Raw genomic sequence first — 17,002 nt, 5'->3', positions numbered from 1 at the left:
AGACGCTGCTTTGTGCTCCATTCAAAGAAATCAGGATTTTTCATTTCAGTGATCTGAATCCATAATTCTGTGTGGCTCCATTCGCGCTTGGAGAGAAAGAGCTCCTTAAAGTATTAGCCCTACTTTCCCTGTCTGAGTGAGGCGATCGACCTGTTGTGCACTGTGCAATAGCCAAAATATGAACACAACAGGTAGTAATAGAAGCTTTATAACTGTGAAGATGAGTACATATGTAAGGACACTCACATTGTATTAACATGCGTTATGAATCGTGATTCGTCAGTCATAGCCTGTGTATAATATTCAGGATCATTTAAATATGTGTGTGTGTTTAAACACATGTAATGTCTGAAAACACAGTTCTGCATATATTATTCAATTAGACCGTTCTGTGCTCTGCCTTTACTGTGCGTTAAAGTCTAGTCCAAATGCTTCTGTCTTACTAAAATAACCCCCCATAATTCCTCGATGTGAACTGTCCTCGCGGGCTGTTAAGTGCGTAAACGGCGCCATATAAACACAGGGGGGGCCAGGGTCTCATTATCGGTGCGAGACACACGTGAGAGGAGAAACACGGCGCGCACGCAGCGATCAAAGATGGCGCGTACTTCCCTTTGGATGCCTCAAATATAGCCCGCTGTGATGCAGTCGCCATGGAGACGGTCGTTTCCGCGGTAACCCCGGTCACCGTTGCCATGGCACCCTTGTTTCCACAGTAACCTCCCAGATGGCTTGGGAGCTATATCGAAGATGCCCATCTAAGTCTGTCTTCAGTCTGTGATAAGACTGTGGCGTGCGTAAAACACAAGCCCAGACATGCCCAGCGCCACCGCCGCTAATCAACAAGCTTCCTCAGTGGCTTCAACACTGACTCAGAGAGTGTGATTAAAAATAGCTACCACCACGAACTGCCCCCTATAAATGAAGCAAGCCATATATATGAAGCCGGAGGAGCGGAGGGAGAGGGAGCGCGTCAGGAATTATGAATGGACTGGGGAGCACGTTGTGTCTGGCTGTCTGGAGTGTGATACTCCGGGCGGCCGGCAGAGGGCGCTGTTCTCCCACTGATGAAACTGGTAAGTTCTTAGCTCTGCCTCTTTCTCTTTGAATTATCTCTTTACCATTAGCCATTACGCCCGTGTTTTTACTGTTTGCAAATGTACACACGCGTTTTATAGACAAGTCGATTCAAGCAGGTCTTTCCAATCTAGGGAATGACCCTCAAGAGAATGATGGGTGCCTTCATGATATTGCGTCTCCACTCACATGGGCAGGGTAAAACAGTTCCTTACAGATTACTTTAAAGGGTTTTATAGTTAAAAACACGATATAATGTAATTAAGGGGTCAGTATTTTTGTCATTAATGCTTAACATTATAGTTACCATCAGTTGCGGGTATGCGCACCTTTAGACTGCTTGAGTCTGTGAGTCTATTTTCTATAACATCTGTGATGCTCCTGCAGTGTGCCCAGGATGTCTTTAACCTTCAGCTGACTTTGTCTGTGAATTGAATAAGGGCACTAACAGCATGCCCACCCAGTTTGCCTCAGTGCTGCCCACTAGTGGCCAATATTTTGTCCTAAAAATAAACAGGTGGCTCCTATTAGCTTTGTGTCATTCTCTCAGTGAAACATGAAGCACACTGTTACTGCTGCATACACCCTGTTGCTGGTTCTAATTTAAACAGTTTTCTTATGCAGGGGGTTTGTGCTATATTTTATTTAATAAAAACAATACGAAATAGCTCCTGATTAAAGCAAATAGCTTATATACAGACTCAGTGTTTGAACTTAAAATGTAAGGCCCAGTGAGTAATCCTTTGAGCGTCTTCTTTGCCTTTGTTCCTGTGCCATATTCTTTGAAACTGCAGCGCTGCTCTCCCTGCAGATTTATGTCCAGTGTCCTCCCAGACTGTGATTACTCTAACTGAAACAGACACGAGGGTGATGGGGAATAAAACTTTAAAAAGGCAGGATGAGGCGGAGGATCTATCAAACATGTTCTGTGTGTGTGTGTGTGTGCACATGTGTGCAGTACTACACTTATACTATGGACACCTCTCCAGTCATGGTTGAGTGATAATCAGGGCAGTCTCATTAGCTGGTGCACCCTGAAGGCAAAATGGGACGTCCCAGAGAATGACCTCTTCATAGATTATTCCTTTCCGTTTTGACCCCTGACCTTGACTTCATATTTTTCAGTGATAGCTCCGTATTTGACGTCAGTTAAACGGGCTGCTCATTTTTGAGGTCACATAAAAGCTTGAGTGGAGGAAAACCCTCGTCTATTGATCAGTAAGCAAGATATATTGTGGAAGAAAGAGGAGCTACTTTTTATCGTTAACTAGATCAGGTCAGTCTGGAGGCGACTCTCGTGGGCATGTGCAGGATGAGACGCACAGAAAAACAGACATAATATAACGTTGCGTCATGCACGCTTTATCTTTTAATTTATGATTCTGTCAGCTGCTAATGTGCCTCTTTGCAGCTCATGTGATCTAACATTTGTTTCCATTAGGCTCTTATAACCTCTCTTTAGCCCGACTCATCTTTCTTCAAGTATACCACAGTGTCGACATTTAGCTGAAGCTTTTAAACAGGCTAAACATGATGCACATCTGCTCCACTAAGAGACAGCTTAAAGGACAAAATGTGGCTGTCACTGAGGGAAGGTTAAAGGGAGATGGTGTCCTTCTTGATGCTGGAAAGTCTGTCTCATCCATTTCCTCCTTTCCCCTTTTGAACTGACAATGTTGATGATTTGGTTTTTGCATGAGTGCTAATGAGACGGCGGGGAGAAGTGGTGCAGCGTTGCATTGTTAATAAAACCACCGAGCTGTGTGATGGGTCTGGCTAAGCTGTGTGGCTCTAACAGTTGTGCTTTTTGTTTTCCTCCTCCTCCTCCTCCTCCTCCTCCTCCCCTCTCTCTCTCTCTTTCTCTGTCTTTCGCTCTCTCTCTCTCAGGTGAAAGTTGTTCCATTTTTCTGCACAGACCTCCTGGAACCCCTGATGAACCCAACTAGACTGCCTCCCATTGAGGTAAATAGACAATTCAATAAATAAGAAGAGTAAATATGACCTCTTATAACATTCACTGACAATTACCGCAAAGTTCGGTGTATAAGACGCACTTTCAATACTTTTTGTTTTCATCTAAAAAGTGCCTGTGCCCTATATACCGGTGTGACCAATATACCAGCATAAAATGCAGAGAGGTATGTTAGCGTGTAACGGTATTTTACCCAGACGATGGCGCTATAATCCAGCTGAAGTTGTCGGCTGTTAAGTGGTGAAGTCAAACCATTAAACTGTTTCCTGCTGCTACAACGTCTCCTATTTACAATATGCCGCAGAGCTGTTTTGTGTTGTCCTTGCTGTTTTAAGTGGACATGCACCATCATGATCGCCACTGCAAACCTCACAACAATCAATGTTACCGTAGGCTGCCAGCTACCGCTAACTACAGCACCGGTAGCTAGCAGGATAGCAAACTCTACATGGCGAAAACAGATGGTAGGCTGAAATTTGTGCGCGTTTTAAATGAAATTTAAATAGTGTTGAAATAACTTGTATACACGTCATTATTAATAAAGCTATAGAAAACCTTTTCCCTCTGGGATAACCCCAAAAACAGAGCATCTTATATCTTCTGGTGCAACTGATATTCTGGATTTTACATGGCTTGTAAAGGTTTTCTCTTTTAGAGCTCTATAGATGATCCATTAACCTGTGATGCTTTTCTTTTTCCTCTTTAAGGATGCAATGACTCTGGTCTTCCTGTCGGGCCTGATGGGCCAAAGTCAAGAGATGAGACAGAACTCCCACTGGATCAGTTTCTCTTCCCCCTCTCCTGACTGGTTTCTCCAAACCAGGACCTCCAACAAACGGTGCCTAGCAGGTCCCCCCCATCCAGTCGATCCTTCCTCAATCAAAATGCGACACAATGCAATCACAGGAATGACAAAAATACACATATTCTGCGTACAGTTTTGTAGCTCGGTGTGGCATTTCTCCACACCGCTTTCTATGTACAATTCTAATGAACAGATTCAGGAAACAGCCAGCAATTTTGCAAAGCACATTTCAATCCTGGACTTTATTTCTACGTTCATGTTTCCAGGTAATGATATTCATTACGGACAATAACTGACAAACAGCTTCAAGTCAAAAATGCCGAAAACTGAGGCCAAGTGTGATTTACTGATATGAAACTGTGACTCTAATCAAAGACTGTTAGCCATATGCCTTTCTTAGCTCTGTGTGCTCTGTGTCGCTAATATGTGAAGCACACATACTGTACGTGTGCTGGTTGCAGCTCTTCCCCCTGACCAGAGAACAACACTGAGGCATTACACGTACACACAAACACGCACACACACACATGCCTGTGAATGGCTCACTTTTATCCCAGAGTGCACTGGTGTTTTCCGGCAAGGGGCAGGGTGTTTTTCGGGGGAAGGCTGTGTGTACCAGAATTTGTTCTGTGTTATTCTGTGCTGTCTTAAACATGACCCATAAACAGATTACGAGCTGTGCTGTCTTTATTTAGCTGCAGTCTGCTTTCACTCAATTACAGAGACGCTCATTTATGTCTGGGAAAAAAATCTAGGTCCAATTACTGACCTTATTACCCATCAAGTGCATGTATAGTGCACTTCGATTATGTCAGATATGACTACAGGCATCGGCAACAAAGCCATCTCTGTGTGGATGTTCCTGTAGATGCAATCCACTGCATTCACTCTTATACAGTGTTTTTAGTAACAATTTAATTTTTGCTACATTATTCTAAAGGATAAGTGTGAATTATGGGCAAAAAAAATTAAAGATTTGCACAAAAAAGTTACAAAATCAAGAGTTTAAAGCTCCTGTGAGGAACATTCGGTTTGTGTTGATTTTGGCGCCCCCTGTGGACAAAGCCGTACCTCTTATCTCTTTGCTGATTTTGTCCTGTACATGCTTACAAATCTCATCCTGCTTTCTTTAACAGTCAGATGTACCACTCACTTTAAATGTTTGCCCTGGAAAATCTAAACAAAGGCAGCGTGCAGTTAATCGCTTTGTCTGACACCTACCACCCGCCAGCAGCTTCAGCCATTAAAAATAACTATATAGAAATAATCAATCTTGTCGCTGATGGTCTGGTTTGCTTTTGTAGCTCATATAGAGTAATTAGAATTAAAAGTAAGTAAGTAAGTAATTCTGTCCTTGATTTTAACGTAAAAAATCGTTCAAACATGAGCAGCATCAAAACTGCCTGTGTTTTATCTCTTTTTCTGAGAGCCTCATACAGTGACGGTCTTTTAAAAGTGAACAAAGATGTTTTCCTCGCAGCCCTTTTGAACGCTAATTCCAGAAAATCGCTCAACACTAGCCTCCATTGTAGTGCTCTCTGAAACAGGGTCACTGGGCCAGTCCTTCATGAGGACATACAGTCAACATCAATAAACAGAAGGAAGATACTAAAGGTCAAAGACACTGTTCTGAGAATTCAACTTCAGAAGCACCGGGAATTTCTTCATCTCCTGGAAGAGAGACGGTGGACGTATCTTACGAAAACATTTGACTGCTCGTGTCGGGGCCTTCCAGAGATCGGAGCTGTGCACGAGGCGAGTGGAAAACTGCACACATCATCCCTGTGCAGAGGAGGTAAATATTAACATTCTCCCTGAGGTTTACAGCCATCACACTGTCATCCTGTGTATGAGCAAGTGTGCTTTATTGCCACACTAAGCCCACCAGCTCGCTAATAACTCTGCCATCTCTCTAGGCTATTGTGCGTTCATGAGGATTAAACCGCCTTCCTGTACGGCATATTGAAAATGATGTGATAGTTCCAGACTCAATACTCGCACTGTTTATCAGTACAGCACAATAATGGACAAAGACCCCTCTCCTCTCTCTCTGGCTCTTTGCCATTTCCTGCCTCTTCCTGGCTTCATTACTACACGTCTTAGTGGAAAATACAACTGCCTGAAAGATCTCAACAAAAAAAACAACCCTATGATGTCATCAAAGCTCACCGCCAGCCAACACGCTACAGCAGGAAGTCTCCATAGCAACAAGGGAGGGTTGTTGTTAAAGAGAATAGACATATAGATCAGATTCAGCCCTCTGCAGGTGCATTGAAGGGACCAAGCTGTGTTAGTGTCAACTGTTGCAGCGTTCATGTGCATATGGCCGGGGTTGGCAGTGTGTCCTTGTGTGTTAGGGGGTTCTTGTAAATGCATTTTTTTGAGTGTGTGAGTCTGGCAGAGGATCAGTGTATTTTCCCACAGGGAGATCAAGTCCCACCATGTAGGGAGTCTAGTTGGACAGCAGGTCTGAGTGGAGTTATGACAATGCCAACAAAACTCTTTCATGAGCCAATATCAGCCTGTAGCATATAGAGGGTTACGGAGCTACCAGCCAACGACTGCTAATGTGATGAAAGGATAATCTAAAATCTCTGTAAAGATTAAGGACTTTAAAGTGATAATCTCGAAGATTTTAATTTAAATGAATGTCTGTTAAGTCACTATCTCACTGAATGAGGTAACACAATGGTGATTGAGCCTATGACGAAAGCCTTTGTATTTGCAGTATCATGGAATGGCCGTCAGTGGTGACTTTCACGGAAAAAAATCACAAGCGGCGCCCAGTTAGTGACATGTTTTCCATCACCCAGCAGTGGTTGGTCTGCCAGAGAGGGTAGGCGGAGCTAAGCAGCTGCTTTTCCGGCCTCTGATGGCTGAACAAACAAAGAAAAGATCGATGACTACAGATACCACTTCAAAAATAAGTGAAAATCCAAAGAAAAAGAAACAAATTCGACTCTCAGATGAAGGCAAACAGTCTTAAAAGGGAAAGCGACCGTCAGCGAGGAAAATCAAGAGTTACAAGCGTGACAACCGTGGATACATGTGACACTGTTTCAGTTATACTATAGTGACACTATTATTATTGGCATCATAACCATAAGTATGTATTACCTGTTGTTGTTGACGTAGCAAGGACATATGTTGTTGTTGTTGTTGCTCTCTTTGCCTGTCTCTATCCTGCATCTCCTTCTATCCCACTGTTCGGCAGAGGCAGATGGCTGTTCAACATGAGTCTGGTTCTGCTCGAGGTTTCTGCCTCGAGGAAGATTTTCCTCGCCACTGTGCCAAATGTTGCTAAGTGCTACTCATGGTGATTCATGTTGGGCCTCTCTTTAAATAAAATAACAAATAGCACTGTCTAGACCTGCTCTTTTTTTAAAGTGTCTCGAGATAACTCTGGTTATGTTTTGATGCTATACAAATAAAATTTGATTGATTTATGATTAAATTACTCTTTATCGCCATAAGGTGCCACCAAAGAGAATGAAACTGAGATCTTGAGATTATCACTTTAAATGACCTCTGACATCAAGAACCTTCATTTAGGGCGGCTGATATAAGTGTTGGAAACATAGTAAACTTGTTAGTAAAAAAGTACATCCAGCAGTTTTAGTTCAACATTAGCATTTATTAGACTCCTACATTTAGAGATAAGACGGTAAGTTGTTTCTTATTTTGCTCTATTTTTGGTCTCCACCATCTTCAAAGTGGTTGTTTGTGGTTCTTTAGCTGCTAAATGCTAAACTATGTTTAGCTAGCTGCTAACCGTGTTGCTCTACTTTTTGAGCTGAGAAGGTTGAGCTTACAGAGGGTTTTTAGAGGCTTGCAGAGTTATAAAAGCAATGTGAGGGAAACAACCCAGAAGAAGTGTAAACCGAACAGCTAACAATGTGAGGTGATTTTTATCATCGCAGCTTTAAAGGGTACATGCACTTTTTCTGACTTTTCAATGGTGTATTAAGTGATGGTGTTCAAAAAGCCTTTAAAAAAACAATAACATCATAATATCTTTTACAATAAGCCTTTAATTACAAACATAAAATAAGATGACAAAATGCTGTTCATCACACCTGTCACCTACAGCACACGTTACTCACTTCTGTTTTAGGACTTTTCCAGTTTAGTGATATTTCCACATTCACTCGCAGAGCCAGCTGCAGAAGGGCAGCTCCTCAGGATGATGATGCTGTTGCTTGTGCTTCCACATTATTTCTGGATGCTGATTGGTCTCTTCCACTTCCAGTTTTTGCAGCCAGATGCCCTACAAGGTGGGAATCCTAATATCGAGACATGTGTTAAACATGCAAAAAGAATTATACACACCAACACATGAAGGCACACAAACACACATTTGATTTTTTTTTGTCAGCTGTTGGATAATCTGCTGCTCGTCGTCTCAGTTTTTGCTGTCATAACAAACAGACAGATGGAGGAGAGAGTGATGGAGTAAAACAGAGAGGGAGAAGCTGCTGTGCTCGTCTAGATGACTCATCACTCTGTCAGTGTGACCTTTATCGGCTGCCCTCTCCACCTCTTTTGTTCCATCCCTCCCCTTCATTTTCATTTTCTACACACTCCATTTCCTGCTGACCGCATTCACCTTAGTCTCCTCATATCCCCCCTCTTTCTCTGTGACACACATCCAACATCATTTCAAGCTTTTATCCCATTTAAATGACCATTAGCCTCATTGTAAAGATCTCTGCATATAGCGTACATATTGAGCCGCGCTAGTCATGCATTATAGATGTCATTAATAAGCCCCAAAAGTTTCCTCTCTAACCAAAGCCACACCTTTGTGTGCCAGAGTTAGGTCATTGATTTTTCCTTGTTTTCGAAGGCTGGGAAAACAAGAGAAAGTGAAACCACATCCAGAATCAATAGTCGAGTACTCTACTGCGAGGGTAAGGACATATCTCATCATGAAAGCTGTGATCATCATCAGCCCGGCTGCTCTCAACAGGCAGGTAGACAACTTCCAAGGTCAGTCTCTAAATATAGAGGGACCCCACGGGGACACGTAGGGGGGGGGAGAGAGGAGCGTCGAAGCAAGCTAACTTAAGTTTGGCGAGTTTTTAAAGCTTTCATCGGTGTCATTTTGTGTGTGTGCATAAAGGTTGCTCGTTTCTCTTTTAAAGGTTCTTGTCTTGGAGCAATAAAGAAACATAGGTCAGTATGACTTTGTCTGAATGTGTACTTCAGGGTGTGCACATGCTCTGGTGCTGTGTGCATGCACATGCCAATACAGTACTTATGACGTGTGTGTGTGCGTGTGAAGCAGCTTGTAAGTGAGTGATCACCTGCTGCAGCGCCAGCAGAGGTCATCCTTGGAAAAAGCTCCTCCCCTGCAGTCTGCTGTCATAAGTTGGATCAACACCCGCGTCTCTTCTTCACTCTCTCTCTCTCCTCCACATGTTCTGCTGCATAGAAAAGGGTGGAGATTTTAGGCGTGCAGGTCTGCTGACTCACACACTGCTATGCAAATGGCCAGATAATTTCACAAAATGTCCCAACCGAACGGTTTGTGTGGGATTTCAGGGAAATGATTCTCTGAGTAAGTGAATTGAATGTGCTTGGATCATGGGAATAATGGGTTCTGGCTGTGTTATTGAGTTCTGTTTACTCCCTGCACTTTATTCCCTACATTATTTTATTTATCCACAGCCCAAACAAAAGTCACACAACACAATCACTTCTGTCTAGACATTTTCGGCCTCCCTCTCAGCCTGGGTCCCTGAAATTAAAAAAAGATGTCTATAGAGTAAATAAGCGTGCAGCTGTGGTCGCAGCCTTCATGTGGGGTCATTTGTTGGAGAGCAGTCTGAAGTTTCTTTGTGAGGTTCCATCTGGTCTGCTCGGTCGAACACTAAACGGAATCAATGGTGCCATTTAGAGACTTGGCACGAGCTGAAGGTGGAAGGGAACCGGAGACAATTGAGGACCTAAATGGCTGGCTGGTTAATTGCTCTAAATAACTCCAGGTCAACTGTCAGTATGTACATAACACTAGTGAATTTAAAATGCACCGTGCACCATAAATCTCGTAACATTTAGTGAACTTAGCAGCATGAAAAGCATGCAGCTTTAGCGTTGCTGTTTGCAATGAACCATGACCGTAGTGATCAATTAATGCACTACACTGACACTGACGAAAACCTTAAAAGTTTGATTCCTCTGCAATCAAGGAATGACAAGGACCGTCTTTGTTCTATAATGTCACAGCAGATTTATGGACATTTAGTCATAATTTAATGCATGACTTTATCATCATTGGACATGTCAATCAACTGACTCTAAGGCCACTGCTGCTGATCAGTCTGCTGACTGCGTTGGAAGGCTTGGCTTCACAGTTTGTAAACTCATGCTGTCGATAGATGCTCGGTGATTCAGAGAAACTGGCTCAGTTACATCGCCTGTATCAAATTGTGTCCGTAACATATTTGAAACATTTAAATCTGTTTCTGTTTATTACATGGATTAACATTATACTTAACTGTATCAGACATATTGTATCTATCTGCAAAATGATTTTATTATTTACCTGTTGTTGTCGTTGTCGTTGTCGTTGTCGTTGTCGTTGTCGTTGTACTGAAGTACTGAACTAAATCATATTAAGACGTGTCTCTAAGTTTTTGTCCACCCTATTTACATAAACGAGGGGGCCAGAGTATATAATGTAGTGCGCTGAAGACGCTGAAATATCATCGAATAAACACGGCTTAGAAAAAAGCCTGTACATTACAGGCAACATAAAAGTAAATCTTCTGTCTGAGCTGGTGTGTTGGATTACGTGAGATTTCTCAGGTGTACCTAATGCTGCGGCCGGTGAGTGTAGAGTGTAACAACACTGGGACTTTTTACTATGCGTATCACTCCGCCATTACAGCAGATGTTTTTTGTAGATTGGTGGTACCTTGACATCTTACATGCCACATAAGTCAACAGACTCTTATTTCATAAATAGAAACAAACTAATGATTAAATAAACTCAAAAACACCTGTTGTTTCTTATTACCTTTTACTAACATATGCCACCTGTAGAACTGTTGTACACAGTAATATAAGACTAGAAGTTGTGCTCAGTACAACAGCACTCCCTCTCAAGTGATATTGCTTAATTGTGGAAACTGAATATGAATGTAACATTACCAGTGTGTGCACATTTTAAATGCAAAATAGCTGCAAGAATGAAATAACCATTCCTTTAACACAGGATATGACTCACCCCTCCCCCAACCCAATCAAGCTCAATCCCATATCCCATACTCTAAGTGCCCCGTCCCGCCAGTAAAACTGCGTTATAGATGATTGCCGTGAATGTGGTGGTGGGTGATAAATCATTACTCCGCTGACACCCAGCATTGGATATTGGTGGCCGGGCTCTTGGCAGAATTGGGCCCTCTTCATTTACATTCACGGACAACGAGGACTCAAAGAGTTCCTGGTCATCAATCAGCCCCACTTATGTAAAAGTGTCGATAGCTCCTCATTGAGACCTTCAGCCACAGTGGCAGAGTGGTTATCAGCTCTGAGCGAGCGACTGCTGCTCTCCCTGCCGTCCCTTGTCATCATCTTAATCAGCACTTTTGACATTTTGATTGGAGAAGGATTGCATATCATGTTGAACATGTCCTTGGGCAGTGCAGAACGGCAGAGCAAGGGGAACACATGAGGGGGAGGACTTGTGAGTGGTATTCCTCGTGGACTCTCCTGGGAGTTGTGGAGTTTTTCTTTCATGTTCATACGCTCAAGCCTGCAGACATATCTGGGTTTCCACCTGGCCCATTTTCAACCTGCGAAGCAAAGCGGGGCAGGGAAAACTTTCAAAATCACCTCATTTGACTGTATAATCATCGGGCTCTCAACATGAACTTCGTCTAGTTTGTCATTGCATTAAGAGGCTGTTAGCATCACTCCTCTGCATGTGTGTGTGTGCCTGCACGTGCTTAATGGGACTGTGCAGTAGTTAGCGGGCTGTGATACAGTATGAAGGTCTGTAAATGATCCGAGCATAATCAGCAACTCAACAAATTGAGCCTGCCTCTGCATCCTCTGTATGCATATATTATGGACCTCACATGTGGCACACAAAGGTCAAATCGTAGTGAGTGAGCGCATGCTGTACTTTTCTAAATGAGTAAAGGCATTCATAGTAATTATTTCCTCAATTTAATGCTCTCATTTGAATCATGGAAAACTTTTTCTTTTTATTTCTTTTCCTGACCTGTTAGATCCTTCCAGAACAGAAGAAAACAATATTAAAATGCTTATTTCTGTGGGGGCTTTGTAATTGTTTCTACCTTTAAATGTTGCTGTTATTTGTTCTCTACTGATACGCCTATGTTTTGTTAAAAAACAGTTTCCATCCAGATGCTTCTTCCCCTTTAATGTGTAGCACTGAGGACAGGAGTGGGGAAGGGGGGGGGGGGGGGGCGCAGAGATGGGGCGAGGCGCGCAAGAAGCTGTTAGTATGCGCTGCGATGCCCTACTGCAGCCCACGCGTCTCAACTATGGTGAATTATTGTGAAATATGAGAGACATGGGAAGATCCGGCTGCTCGACAACAGCTGGTCGTGGTGAGATGAAAGCCGCTGGAGAGGTCAGACAAACAAGGGAAGAAGGAGGACACATATAAAAGAATGGACTCACGACCTCACGGCACCTTGTGAGAGGAGACAAACTGGATAAACATACGTGCGTCAGCGCACCGAGAGAATCAGGGTGAATTCCGTGCATGCCATTATCTGAAATAATGTTGTAGTCCGACAGATAATGCTATGCTGCTTTGTTTAGTGCATGGAGACTATTGTGGCTGTCCGTGATCCTCACAGGAGAGGGCTGCAAATGGCTTGAGCATGTCTGGCACCTGCCACTCCAAACTAACTCACTCGCGCTTGCCAATCAACAACAACGCCGCAAATTAATGTTTGAACATCCCAGTGCATGAACTTGGCTGCTTTGTCTCAAATTGATGAAAGAAAATAGTTGAACGCCATCAGAGGACTGCGTTACTCCATGGAATGGGCTGTGAACATAAGCCTTCATTTGTTACTAATGTGCGTCTTTGGTGTGTTCATATGGATATTCCCCATCAGGAAAAAGAGTGCGGAATTGACGTGGAGATAAATTAGAAAATTAGATTGAGACGAGCTAAAACACGAATGAATGTTTTGGGGGCTCAAACAGGTGATTTCGATTTACACGAATCACGAACCAGAGCATGTGCGCCTCCCTAATACAGCCTACTAACAGCAACAGCTCCCCTCCACAATAAGTCTGCAGATACCAGGATTACCTTTGCTGTTGTTGCAGGCTGCGGCGTATTGTTCTGAACCGGGGGCGTCATATTTTACCGCTGCCAGCATTTTAAGATTTGCCTAGCTTCACTCCCATCACAATATCATCGCCCCCCTCCGCCAGCTTCAACCTGTAGCCTAGCTGCATCACAGCATGTGTCTGCTGGTCACTCAGGCGAAGGGAGGTAACTCCTGCATCCTCACGCCTTGTCCCCTCTCCCACTCCCATCGCTGCGTCGCTGCAGAGCCGGAGTTTGGGGTGATATATGGCCGGCAGGACGGAGCTGCTTTGACCGGGGAGGCTGACTTTTGACCGGACACTTCTGCTGGGTCCTGTACCACCTACGGACACAGTGTGGACAAGTCTAGCACGTGCCAGAGCTAATAGGTAGGACTTTTTGATTTTGTATTCAGAATTTGTTGCTTTTGTTGCATCTGTTGCTGTGTGAAGGTAAAATAGTTTGACCTCAAATAAGGCCAGTATCCACTCCCCTTTACATCTTCATACATAGCCTACAGCTTTTGTGCAGTAGCCTGAGACGTCTTAGGGTCAGGATATAGGCTGCTGTTCAAACAACTCTGAGTTATAGATAGAGATATATCATCCACTGGCAATGAAAAACCTCCCTACACATTATTTACTGATAAACTATTATTTCCATCGATGATTTGATGATGTTTTTCTGGGCTTTGGGAGGGAATATTGGTCGCATAGCACATCCAGAGAAGGGAAATCTATCTCAGAGATTGTACGGAGCACTCAGCATATAATCAGATTCGTTGGTTGTAATTGAACCCCGTGAGAGCTGATACAGTATTACTGGCTAGCATATTGATCCTTCAGTGTGCTCATATGAGAGGGAACTCATAACCTAATACACATAGACACAATGGAGCCAGTTTCGCCCAAATGCTTCTGACCCCTCTGCTTGTTATTTTCAACTGTCCTGCTTTATAGGAAGGTCTTGAGATAACACAGCATTTCAGGGAGGATGTCACGTTTAACCAAACGAATGCTTCAGTGAAGAGGCAGAATATGCATGCTCAAAATCTAAATTCATGTTTAAAATGAGTTTTCCTGCAAATGTCATTCATTGTTGCAGTCTTTCTCTGCTTTCTGTCTTGTAGCTCGCTGCAGGCAGATCTGCCTGTTCCCAATCCACGACTGCGTGGAGGCTTTCTCTCCTCCCGGCCCGACGTGGCCCCACCCTGTCTGAATCCTGCAGGTCCCATCTCCCTCCAGCATGACGGTTGCTACCAGCGACACGGTGGACGAGGCAGCAGCACAGCCGGGTCAGCCTCATGACCAGTACGACCCGGAGCCGGATCATGAGTGCTGCGAGAGGGTCGTCATCAACATCTCAGGCTTGCGCTTTGAGACGCAGCTTAAGACGCTCTCCCAGTTTCCAGAGACGCTGCTTGGGAATCCAAAGAAAAGGATGAGGTACTTTGATCCTCTCCGAAACGAATACTTTTTTGACCGGAATCGACCCAGTTTTGATGCTATTCTGTATTATTACCAATCAGGAGGGAGGCTGCGCCGGCCCGTTAATGTGACGCTGGACATTTTCTCTGAGGAGATCCGCTTTTATGAATTGGGTGAGGAGGCTATGGAAATCTTCAGGGAGGATGAAGGTTTTATAAAAGAAGAGGAGCGGCCTCTGCCAGAGAACGAGTTTCAGAGACAAGTTTGGCTGCTGTTTGAGTATCCGGAGAGCTCAGGTCCTGCTCGCATCATTGCCATCATCTCTGTCATGGTGATTCTTATCTCTATCGTCAGCTTCTGTCTGGAGACGCTGCCAGTTTTCCGAAATGATGAAGAGGAAATGTATAATTACCCATTCCTGTCCATGTCCAATGCCACCTACACCTATGAAGGCTCAACATATTTTACAGATCCTTTCTTCATCGTGGAGACCCTCTGCATCATCTGGTTCTCCTTCGAGTTCCTAGTGAGGTTTTTCGCCTGTCCCAGTAAAGCTGGATTTTTTGGAAACATCATGAACATCATTGATATCGTGGCGATCATCCCTTACTTCATCACCCTGGGCACAGAGCTAGCAGAGAGGCCAGAGGACAGGGAGGCAGGTCAACAGGCTATGTCTTTGGCTATCCTTCGTGTCATTCGTCTGGTCAGGGTGTTTCGTATCTTTAAACTCTCACGTCACTCCAAGGGGCTGCAGATCCTGGGACAGACTCTAAAGGCCAGTATGCGTGAGCTGGGCCTGCTCATCTTCTTCCTGTTCATCGGTGTGATTCTCTTCTCAAGTGCCGTCTATTTCGCGGAAGCTGACGAGCCACATTCCCAATTCAGCAGCATCCCTGAGGCCTTCTGGTGGGCCGTGGTGTCCATGACAACCGTGGGCTACGGAGACATGGTCCCAACAACCATCGGAGGAAAGATTGTGGGGTCTCTCTGCGCAATCGCCGGTGTGCTGACCATCGCACTGCCTGTACCGGTCATTGTGTCGAACTTCAACTACTTCTACCACAGGGAGACGGAGGGCGAAGAGCAGGCGCAGTATCTGAATATCCCAAGTGTGCCTAAAGTCGGCTCGGCGGACGATCTGAAGAAGAGCGGTCGCAGTGGCAGTGGATCCACCCTCAGTAAATCGGACTATGTGGAGATCCAGGAGGCGGTGAACCACAGCACTGAGGACTTCAGACCAGAAGCCATGAAAACAGGAAACTGCACCCTGGCCAACACTAACTATGTAAACATCACTAAGATGCGTACAGATGTATAATGTAAGCTACTGTAGGTGGTTCAAGTCAGCTGGGGTCTACAGGGACTGTGATGGGAGGATGAAGGTGTGACCCCCTGCATTGACCTTCTGGCGCCCAGTTTGGGAATCAAGAGCAGATTAACAACGAGAAAGGTTGGTAGAGCGGTCCTCATGTTCTACCACGTTCCATGGCATATACCATAGATCTGCCACTCGTCTTATTTAGGACATTGTCAGTGTCTGCATGGAGATAGTCTTACCATTGTGCCAGTAGTCGTCCTGCTCGCAACAGTAGCCAAGTAGTAGCCTAGCCAGTAATAATCAATATTAATAAAGGGAAAACTTGCCCATACTGCCGCTGGGAGAAGATGCACGAAAAACAATTATATAGATCGATGTAACTTTTATTTTTAAATGTATCTTCACATGTAAACTTGTGATTGATAGCAGGCCATACTATTAGCATTCCTGAGCAACTTTTGCTCTAACTGCCAAGGTCCTGACTCAGAGAAAAACCAAATCACTAATATCACAGCTGTTCTGTCAGGGGAATTACCAACAGAAAGCAAGAGAGCAATACTAATATGTTTTTGGCAAAGTGGTTATTTGGCCGAGAAAAGGGCACGAGCGCTCCTCCCTTGGCCCTCACTTCTAGATATGAGTCTTGGAGAAGCTCTGTCGAGACCAACAGATAAACGACAGTGCTGTGCTGTAATCCTGGACCACAACAGCACAACACCTTCTTTTTCCTGCCAATTTCTCTTGGTGACGTCCGAGTGGATTTACAGTATGTACACTCTCGCCATGACTCTGCCTTTTTTTTTTGTCTCCAGCCAATGCCGGCTAGAAGAAACGTCTCTCTAAACAGAGTGAATGTCTTGTTTATTTATTGACGTGCATTCATTTGTGTTGTAATGGATGCCAACATGATGATTGTTTGCCTCGCAACACATTTTTCGACAGGTAAAATACCTGATGTAGACACATAGTGAATATTTTCTCTGTAGTGTTCTGAGTGCCTATTTCTCCATTTTCTCTTAACTGCACCTTTAAGTGTCTCTCCAGCCGCCACCCCGGTCCACTGTAACAGACGTGCAGTGAGAAATGTTCGGTTTGATGA

General features: G+C 44.1%; 1 protein-coding gene across 1 annotated transcript; it reads left to right on the top strand.

Moving 5' to 3' along the window:
* The first annotated feature begins 14,400 nt into the window (after positions 1-14,400).
* On the top strand, positions 14,401-16,009 carry kcna2b (potassium voltage-gated channel, shaker-related subfamily, member 2b). The gene has a single exon (XM_069659831.1). It carries the CDS (start codon positions 14,401-14,403, stop codon positions 15,901-15,903), a length of 1,503 nt encoding a protein of 500 aa, XP_069515932.1. The 3' UTR covers positions 15,904-16,009.
* The last annotated feature ends 993 nt before the right edge of the window (positions 16,010-17,002 follow it).

This window comes from Semicossyphus pulcher, unplaced genomic scaffold (genome assembly GCF_022749685.1).
Source record: "Semicossyphus pulcher isolate SPU_LCO1_2020_fin unplaced genomic scaffold, fSemPul1.0.p SCAF_13, whole genome shotgun sequence".
Classification (NCBI taxonomy): Eukaryota; Metazoa; Chordata; class Actinopteri; order Labriformes; family Labridae; genus Semicossyphus; species Semicossyphus pulcher.
This window is presented reverse-complemented; position numbering and strand designations above follow the sequence as displayed.